At 37.0% G+C, this 9,808-nt stretch overlaps 1 protein-coding gene across 5 annotated transcripts in view; it reads left to right on the plus strand.

Moving 5' to 3' along the window:
* The window catches only part of CAMSAP1 (calmodulin regulated spectrin associated protein 1), a 45,148-nt gene extending 38,618 nt beyond the window's left edge, over positions 1–6,530 (plus strand). For 4 of the 5 annotated variants that reach the window (XM_073314923.2, XM_078849137.1, XM_073314925.2 and 1 more), the window contains 6 exons: positions 2,057–2,193; positions 2,302–2,510; positions 2,591–2,693; positions 3,038–3,153; positions 4,000–4,118; positions 6,188–6,530. In XM_073314923.2, the coding sequence (XP_073171024.2) occupies positions 2,057–2,193; positions 2,302–2,510; positions 2,591–2,693; positions 3,038–3,153; positions 4,000–4,118; positions 6,188–6,490 (987 nt within the window). In that variant the 3' untranslated portion in view covers positions 6,491–6,530. Of the gene's footprint in view, positions 1–2,056; positions 2,194–2,301; positions 2,511–2,590; positions 2,694–3,037; positions 3,154–3,999; positions 4,119–6,187 lie in introns of those variants that run through there. The other variant, XM_073314926.2, reaches the window with a different exon arrangement.
* The last annotated feature ends 3,278 nt before the right edge of the window (positions 6,531–9,808 follow it).

Raw genomic sequence — 9,808 nt, forward strand, 5'->3', positions numbered from 1 at the left:
TAATTTAAACATCCTGTCAAACAAATAATTGGGTTCCCCATGAGATGATTTAATCTGTCACTACCATTTTATCTTGCATCCTGGGAACTCTAAGAAGCATCTTCAAGGTTGCAGAAATACTTCATCTGCAATTTTTGAATTGTTTGACTCTCCATTTGGTGTTCTGACGTAACTGTAGCTTGAAATATTTACCCGACACCACGAAGTTGCAAACATACAAAAGATGGATGTTGTGGCTGTAGTTCCTGGCAGATATAAACGCATGCACGAGTGAAAAATTTGTGTGATATATGCCCAGCTGCTGGAAAATGAGAATTTTTATATCATCTGACAAACTTCTTGTATCTACCTCCTATTTCCAGTGAGTTGAGGAGGAGAGGGAGCGCTACATCTTTTTCTCTTTCTTGCTATCTTCCTTGCCCAGGCTGCTGGAAGGGGATGGAAGGTTTCTTTCCTCCATCCACTGGCTGATATTAAGAAAAAACTTTTTCCTTTATTGGTCTCTTCCATCCTACATTTTCTGGAGGCTTTTTTTCCCCAAATGTGTGCCTTTTTGAAAACATAAATTCTGTCTTGTGTATTGAAATCGTTTCTCTGCTGTTCATCTGTTGAGCTGGACAGGGTATAGAATTATTTGCATAACTGGTCATAAAAATTTCAGCAAAGCATTTTTGATCAGAGTTAGCCTATTCATCAAAATTAAAGCATTTGGCAGGACCACATCAATTGCAACAAAATTTTGACAGAACCATACCTCCAAGGCAGGTTTCAAAACCTGGCTGGTTTCCTGTTAGCTTACCTGCCCAACATGTCAGCAGCCCTCATTATGGGCTGGGTTTTCAGGCTCCCAGTTCCTTGGCAGCCTAGATGTCTATTCTCCTGGCTCAACAGCTGCCTGAGCTCCCAGGGCTTCCATGGCTTTAAAGCAGCCCACCATATGGGCTGCCTCAGAGTTGGGACTGCCAGGGTCCCCAGCACACGGTAGAGATGTGCAGAGAATGGTAATTTTGTTACATGGAGAATTTAGAAATTTCCAGGTTTTTCTCCAGATTGGCGCAAAACCATATCTTGAAATCCTCTGCTAAAGGGAATTACTGTTTCCCAGCCAGCTCTAATTATCTGTATTGTGGTACTGCATGGGAGCCTAGGTCCTGGACGAGGGGCCATTGTGTAGGGCACTGTACAAACATATAACAAAAAGATGGTTCTTGCTCCAAGGATATTAAATCTAAGTAATGCACTAACAGGCCTTCTTTGTTTCATCACTGGCTCTAGAATGTGTAAGGGCAAGTTATTAGAGCTGAATTATATTAATGCTATGATATTTATAGAAGCACTAAATATTTTTCAAATGTAATATTCTTTGCAGCTGTTAAAATTTAAAGAAGCTACAGGATATTGTGTATGCTTGCGTTTCTCTATAGTATTAATTATAGTGAGTATCACAAGCACGGCAACTTCAGTGTCTTTTAAATTCTAATTAAATTAGTTTGAAAGAGAAGCTGTTTAAACTTCAGTGAATTTGACTTTTGCCTTGGTATAGTATAGTTTGGTAGTAATTCACTCCAGTAAGTACATTTGTAGAATAGAATTACTGATACAAGATGTCCTGGCCAATGTGAGAATTACATTGCACGGTGTAGTTTGCAGTTTAAGATATGCTTCCTGTATTATGTATGTTTTGATAATGAAATTATAGTGGACTATGAGGCTGATTTTCCCCCTTGGATCTCCATGAACACTAAATGTGTATTTTTCACAAGATTTTCTTATTGAGCAAAAACGCTGAAAACTACTTATGTAGTGCACAACTCCTTAACTTATTATATTGTGAAGTCTGGTAAAGTGTAGACTTCACTGGATATTTGGAAACTATTCTATACCAGTAGAGTAGATTATTGGAATGTATCTTATACATTCCTCGAGGTACTCACAGCATAAAAATGAGCTTTTTGAAGTTTTCACTTTTGACCCCAAGTATTTGTTGATCTCCAGTGTTATGTCCCTTCTCCTACCTCCAAAGCTTTGTATCTTACGTGGAATTTCAATTCTGCAGGATGAACAGAAAGCAGAAGATGAACTAGCAAAAAAGCGCGCAGCATTCCTTTTAAAACAGCAGCGGAAAGCTGAAGAGGCTCGGATCCGAAAACAGCAGCTTGAGGCAGAAGTTGAACAAAAAAGAGACGAAGCCCGGTAAATGTAACATTTACACTGCTATGGAAAGAAATAATTTTACAGCCTCTCTTTTTCCTTCAGAAAATGGGAAGTTAATAGATTCTGAAAACCATGTTTGCTTTTCAGTCGCAAAGCTGAAGAGGACCGAATACGAAAAGAGGAAGAGAAGGCCCGAAGAGAACTCATCAAACAAGAATACTTGAGAAAAAAACAGCAGCAAATTTTGGAAGAGCAAGGACTTGGAAAACCCAAATCAAAACCCAAGAAACCTAGGCCAAAGTCTGTCCATCGAGAAGAGTCATACAGTGATTCAGGAACAAAGTGTTCTTCTACACGTAAGTGTTTTTTCATTCCCACTCGAGTCCACAATCTGTTTTAGCAAAATCATATTTCATGTCGTCTTTTTTTCCTATAGCTGATAATCTAAGTAGTGCTCAGTCTGGTTCCAGCCTGTCTTTGGCCTCAGCAGCAACTACTGAACCTGAAAGCATACACTCTGGTGGCACTCCTTCCCAACGGTAAAGACCATTAAAAATAAATCCTATATTATGAAATCGGACTGGGATTAAATGTTGATGATGTAATGAATAATTCTTAATTTATTTTATAAAGTTATTAATAGGCATAAAATGGCATCTGGATGGGGTTCTTCATCGGTTCTATTTGGATCTAAATTTTTTTATAATACACATTACCTTGTATTCATCTTTTAAAAATAGGGATGATAGAAACTGGCCATCTTTTGGGAGGGGCAGTTATGCTGGAGAATTGCTTTTCTCATTAAGAGAAAATGCCTGGTGAATGTGAAATAATTTATTTAACAAAAAACTCAAACTGGTGATCCCCTGCTTTGCTCCAACAGAGTAGAGTCAATGGAATCCTTACCAATACTGAGCAGGAATCCAAGCAGAAACACAGAGAGAGATTGGGAAAATGCGTCAACAGCATCTTCAATTGCTTCAGTGGCAGAGTACACAGGTAAATGCTTTCATTTTAGGTTAATCATTTCTAACTAACAAGTATTAAATAATGCCAAACAAATAATAAATGTTATGGTGTGATGAGTTCTTGTTTCTGGAAGCTCAGGTGTGTTAGAATGCTTGAATGTTTCGAAAGTGCCAGTGATCTAATTTAAATAGTGAATATTAGATATAGAAAATGCTTCAGATGTGTTCCATTTGATATATATTACTTTTTGCTATAATCAGTGCAAAATCCTTCAATATTTGGAGTTGCTGCAATAGGTAGGTAAAATCAACATTGTTGTAATGAATTTGGGAGAAACTTTTTGCTAATTTGTTCCATAAACACAATGCTTATAGTCTTGGTGGCTACTTTTGAGCTTCCTAGTTGTTAGCTGCTGAGCCAGAATGTTAGTTGCCTGATGTAGCTGCTGAGGGAATGGGAAAAGGATTTTAAAGCAGAAAATGGTTGCTCGGAAAGAGGGGATTCCCCAGAAGCCTAAAATTCCCACTAGAACTTTGCCAGCTTCTAGTACAGATTCAGGAGTATATGTAGGAATGAGGAACCCCTCTGGGTTTATGCACTGGAAAGAGAATCCATCCATGACTGTGTTGAGTCCTTCAGTACATACAGGATAAACTTTTATTTAAAGTTACTTTTCACTTAGTTTTTTTAAATCCGTGATGCTTCCTTAAAGAAGTGATATTTTGCATCATAAACATGTAAGCCATTGTTCCCATCAATTTGAAACTGCAGCTTTTAGCTTTACATATTTATTTAATAGAATTAAAATTTAAGAACCATTATTAAATTTACCTAGTTATAATATTTAGTAAATAACTCGTTTCTTATCTTTCTTAGGTCCAAAATTATTTAAAGAACCCAGCAGCAAGTCAAACAAACCAATTATTCACAATGCTATATCCCATTGCTGTCTTGCTGGAAAAGTGAATGAACCACATAAGAATTCAATATTAGAGGTAAGTAGTTATTTATTAAAACTGCAGTGTTAGTTTACTGCAGGTGCATTCATATAACCTGTAAGGCTTATTTCATAATTTTGTTAATAGCATGTTATCTTGAATGCTCTTCCCATAACATGCCTATGAAGTCAAGCATGTTGTTGTTTTCATTAACACAGCAGACTGATGTTCTTCTTTCTTCCTCCCTCCTTATTCCTCCCTTCCCCAAATCTGCATTTGGAAGAATTTTCTGCATGCTCCTATTTAAACAATTAGGAAAGTTGAAAATTAAGTTCAGTTTTATTTGTTAAAATGTGGATGTTTCCATTTGGCAACACGTGTTCTGAGTAAAACACATTCATTTACTTGGAGGTGGTCAGTGATGCAAAGTTAAGCAGAAGTAGGCTTTAAGGAAAGAAAAATTAACTTTAGTGTTTAAATGCTACAATGATAATATTAGAGAAAAACTTAAGCTAGATAGATTTGAAGGATGAGGCAAAAGGATAATCATTAAAAATCTTGAGGCAATTTCTTTTTATTACTGAGAAAAAAGACTTTTTCCCAGTTTGTGGAAATAATGTGTCCTAAGATACTATTATGAGCTGGGTTCGCTTACATCAGAAAAGGATTTCATTTGTGATTTCTGAGATTTCTCAAATAAACTCAGTTTTGTTTCAGAAATATGTATAGTGTCTTACACCATCACAAACAATAACTTGCAAAAATTAAAAACAGTTTATGTGAAGCAAGTAAATATAAATGCCCAAGGACTGCATTTCCAGAAGTCCTGATGTGATGTACATATGAGACTAACTGTACCACAACCGAAGGAAGGGCAGCTCTGCTTTATGGTGGGGAGGAAGGAGGTCAGAAACTGCTGTAACAAGGTGCTTGGTGGTCAGCTTTGCAGCAATGTCTCTCTGTCTCTGTCTGTCGCGCACGCACACACCGGAGTGTGCATAACGGTATGCAACCTGGGTGGGGCAAGTCTCTTTGTTCCACACAGTGAGGAAGCCAGCACTCACCCTCCTTTCCTCCCTCCCCTAGTGGAGGCAAATGGCAGGTTGGGTTAGGACCTGCTGTAGGCATTACGCTAGTCACCCCTTTTTCCCATGCTACCGGAATTGGCTTCAGTGGTGTATGGTTTTTTCACCTTCCCCACAGTGGGTGTGAGGGAGGACCTTTTCTGGTGAATAGAAAAGGTGTTAGCAACTTATTTTGTAAGGTTGGGTGGATGTTGAGTGCAGGTACTCCATAGGGAGGGCAGCCAGTGATCAGATAAATGGCCTGGTGAAGGACTTAAAAGGGGAGGTACTGGATAAAGGAGCAGAACAGGGGAAGGGGGTTGGGGACTCCTATGATTGGTACGGCAGGTAAAAGCTTAGTGCTCCTCTATGGGTTAGTCACCAGGAGGTGCTCATATAGCAAGAGAATGTCAAGTTTTCATCCCTGTAGCCCAATGTAATTAGTGTATCCAATCCCTGTATTTTAAGCAATATATTATCATTGCAGGGTAGGATTTCTATGCTGTTAATATCAAATACAGAAGAAATTAAGTTAATTAGATCACTGTTTGTATATTGGATGGTACTGGTTTTTCCCTTTTGTCTCGCCCTTCTGTGTGATGATGATTTTTTTCAGAAGTTTAGAATAAACTTATTTTTAAATTTGACAACATTAAAATAAGCAGAAGCGTAATGAAAATTGTTGACAAGAAAGTGTGTTGTCCTCTCCCCAGTCTGATGAGGTTTTTGCATCCCATTGTTTTTAGCTTGGAGATTCCTCTTTTAATAGTTAAGTTCTTTCTGTGTCATGAGTTCTCCTTTTCTTCAGTATTACATTATATTGTTACGTGGCAGATCAGCATCTCCTGTGCTCTGTATTAGTGTTATATCTGGAAAACCCAGCTAACAACATTAGAGGTCATGGGGAAAACAGCAGAAAACACTATTTTAAATGTTTAACTTTTCAAAAATTCCAAATTAAGCAACTTTTAGTCTTCATACCTTTAATTTACTGAGTACCCAGTATTGCTTCATAGTCTTCTTTATGAATAGTCCTCAGCATTTTTCTTTTTTAAAATATAGGAACTAGAGAAGTGTGATGCCAACCACTACATTATTTTGTTCCGTGATGCTGGCTGCCAGTTTAGAGCACTTTACTGCTACTACCCTGACACTGAAGAAATCTACAAGCTGACTGGAACAGGGCCAAAGAGCATCAATAAGAAAATGATTGACAAGCTTTATAAATATAGCTCAGACAGAAAACAGTTTAATGTAATTCCAGCGAAAACCATGTCTGTCAGCGTGGATGCTCTTACTATTCATAACTATTTGTGGCAAGCCAAGCGACCTGCAGTGCCAAAGAAGACTCAGACTCGTAAATGACACTGAATTTTTGGGGCGAAGATTGCTGAATGGGATTACATTGAAAGAAAAAACGGTTATCGTTTTCCTCCAGTTGGGTATGAAATGTGCAGAACCGTAAACATTTTTGAGAGGCTTCTAAACAAAAACCATGGATGCAAGTAAATCAGAATGAAGGAGCAATGCCAGTGTTTTGTATGAATGATAAATCTGCTGTTACACCCAATGCTAACTACTGAAGCTTTCAAATGAGAGACTGCATGTAGCAAGATCTTTAATCAGTGGATTTCCTTTTACTTGAAGTTCTTCGTCGGTACAAATTGGGAATAATTTAGTTTTGTTTTTCTCTCCACCTCTTTTCCCCATCACTCTTAAAGTTGGCAAGCTCTGAACTTCAGTAGAAGAATTGAAAACAGATCTTAGGTGGTAAGAGGGTTGTTGTTTTGTTTTTTTTAACGTTCTTTAGGGAAAATCATCTCGTGAGAATTTTTTTGAGGAACTGTATAATATATCAGATTGTTGTACTGTATCTGCTGCCAACATTAAGTTCAGTGCTCAGATTTCTGAAAAAGCCCCAGCCTATGCTGCTCAGAACAAAGTTTACGTATAGTATCTGTTCACTATAAGCACTGAAAGATTGCAAAGTCTGTCTTTTTTTAAAATAAAGGTTGCAAATTTAAAGATGAATATTTCTGGAACACAATCATGAAGAGGCATACAGGTGCTAATAGCTGGAATATGCCTGACTGAAACTTGAGGCAAGCTATGTGGAGCACAGTTATCATTATTTCAGTTTCAGGTAGTGTCCTAAAGATTTGTTTGCTTTAATAAAGACAGATTCTGGTAGATGTAGAACATTTCCACTGAGCACGTTATTCCTGTATGATGGTGCACTTAAAGATCACAAATTTTAATGTTTTTATTATGTCATGAAATGTAATTCTACTTTCTTTGACCTGTCTTTATTCTGAATGAGCAGCATGCTCTAAAATGAAGAGTATGTACATTTTTTTTTTATTTGGGGTGATATATTAATATATATTGGTTTGTTTTCCTCATTTAAAAGCAATTTTTGAACAGAAATTTGCATTTGTTTCAAAAGCCCAAATAAGTCAAATGGCTTTGATTTCTTTTCATGTTGAAATATTAAATCTTGAGTTATGACCTTAAAAATCTTTGTGGTGTTCAGCAGATCAAATTTTTGTTTGGGGGGCAACAGGGCATATTTGCAGTTTTATTTGTTAATGCTCTCATTTCCCTTTACTATCCATGCTTTAAAGTAACTAGAGTGCTGTAGCTACAACATAACTTATCCATTAGCAGCATGTCCATACTACATCATACTTTGACACTACTACCTGAGGATTTTGTAGGTTTATAACTTTGATTTGCACATGTTTACTTTATTTGAGGTGTTACTTGAATATATGTCTTTTAGCGCAGAGGGCACTATTCAAATCCTAGATATAAAACTGAAGCTCTAAAATACAATATAGTGTAATTATTAAACTTTACAAAGAATGGGAGTTATAAACTGAGTCGTGTACATAAGGGGGAAAATAGGGTACGTGATAAAATGCTAGCTAGAGCAAAGTGAAGGTCTTCCATTGCAGTCTTCTCAATTCCCCACCCCACCCACCCCAATACTTTTTAAATAGGCTGCTGCAACTTTGTAAATTTTGTTAGATAGCTGGTTGCGTGTAAATAACTAAAGGCTTTATGATTTCTAAAGTGCTAAGTATTAAACACTATTATGAGTGTAATTTTTCAGTTACCATGCTTTTCATGCTTATGCTTTATTTCTCACTGTTTGATATTATATACCATATTTATTTTATGAAGCACTGAAATTTAATAAAAATCATTAACTGATTTCCTTTTTTATTTCATGTGTACCTTTTGTTGCAACATCCTATCAAAGAACTAATCATAAGCTTTAAAGATGTGCTATTCTATGTTTACATATAGATGAAGATTATTATAAGGCAGAAGTCGCTATAATAGTTGGCATAGTATCATCCTTTTGACCTTTTTCTAAACAATAACATTTGACCAAAATCATGTAGGGGTTTCCAGCAAAGCATACAACAGTTTAAAAAAAATTCATACTCATAGTATGTTTCATTCAAAGCACTTTGTAAATTAAGTATTTTATCACCAGTTTACATATAGAAAAACTAAGACACAGACTCTGAAGTTACACAGTGAGTCAGTGATAAAGCTAGAAATGAAATCCCAGGTCTCCTGTCTGAGTCTTGTCCCCTGTCTACTGGATCTTGTTGCTTCCTGAAGTCATTTAGTTTATTTTATTATCATCGTACAGAATTTCAAAAGCACTAATATTTTCCCAAACTGGGCATCAGTGTTAATCTGTGAGATTATTTTGAGGCACCAGTTACGGCTCCACAGGTAAAGTTGAAATCACCCTGTTTTGTATGAAAAGTAAAGCAGATCCTCCCCACCCCCCCAAAAAGCCACAGCCCTTTTTTGGGGGGCATAGAATGAATTTTCTGAGACTGCAGTAAATCCATTCATTAGTTTAGGCGTTGAAATTAATTTTAAAATGGGTCCTTTCAGAACTTTAGCATCCAATGTCCCACCTTTTTGTTCCTCATTATTGTAACAGAATAATGCAAACTCCTGTTCATTGAAGAAATTCTTTTTAGGATTAATGACCATTTTTCCCATTCTTCTTCATACCTCAAAGTTTCTTCTTCAGCAGAGATGGAAAAATAATCTTCAGAGAATTCCATGAAGAGCTTCCCTCCTTCAGAATGGCTGTCATCTCCTATTGTTCTCGGTGAGACTGAGACTTCACTGCCAATAGTAAAGATGACCACTGCTTTCATTCACCTCATTCTCCATGTCTTCCAGTCTGCCTCCAACATACATAGCCACCATTTTTCCTGAGGGCGGTTTGGTTTCACTTTCGATTGGGAATAATGGAAGGCACTGGTAGTGGCCATTTTGGCAAAGTGGTTTTTGTTGTTTTGTTTTTAACTAAAAGGAGCATGTAACCTCAATACTATTCAGAACAACAGGAAAAGGTGGCCATTTTGAAAGAGAGCTGTTCTTGATGAACCTCTCAGAAAATGTTGTCAGCCTCTCAAACTTTCAGTTATGAAAAAATCAAATTGTCATTAATCCTAAATATTTTCAAAAGCTTACCTATTGCATCAGATCCACTCAATATAGAGAGAGCAGGAAGGAAGGAGAAACTAGTTTGGGTTGGTGCATACAGGGAATGTAAGGGGTGCAGATAGGAGGTAGAATTTGAGGGGCATGTATGCAAGGGTGCAGAAAGTAAGGAAAGCCTAGTGAGGAATGTACAAGGGAATG

This window comes from Lepidochelys kempii, chromosome 16 (genome assembly GCF_965140285.1).
Source record: "Lepidochelys kempii isolate rLepKem1 chromosome 16, rLepKem1.hap1, whole genome shotgun sequence".
NCBI classification, from domain to species: Eukaryota; Metazoa; Chordata; order Testudines; family Cheloniidae; genus Lepidochelys; species Lepidochelys kempii.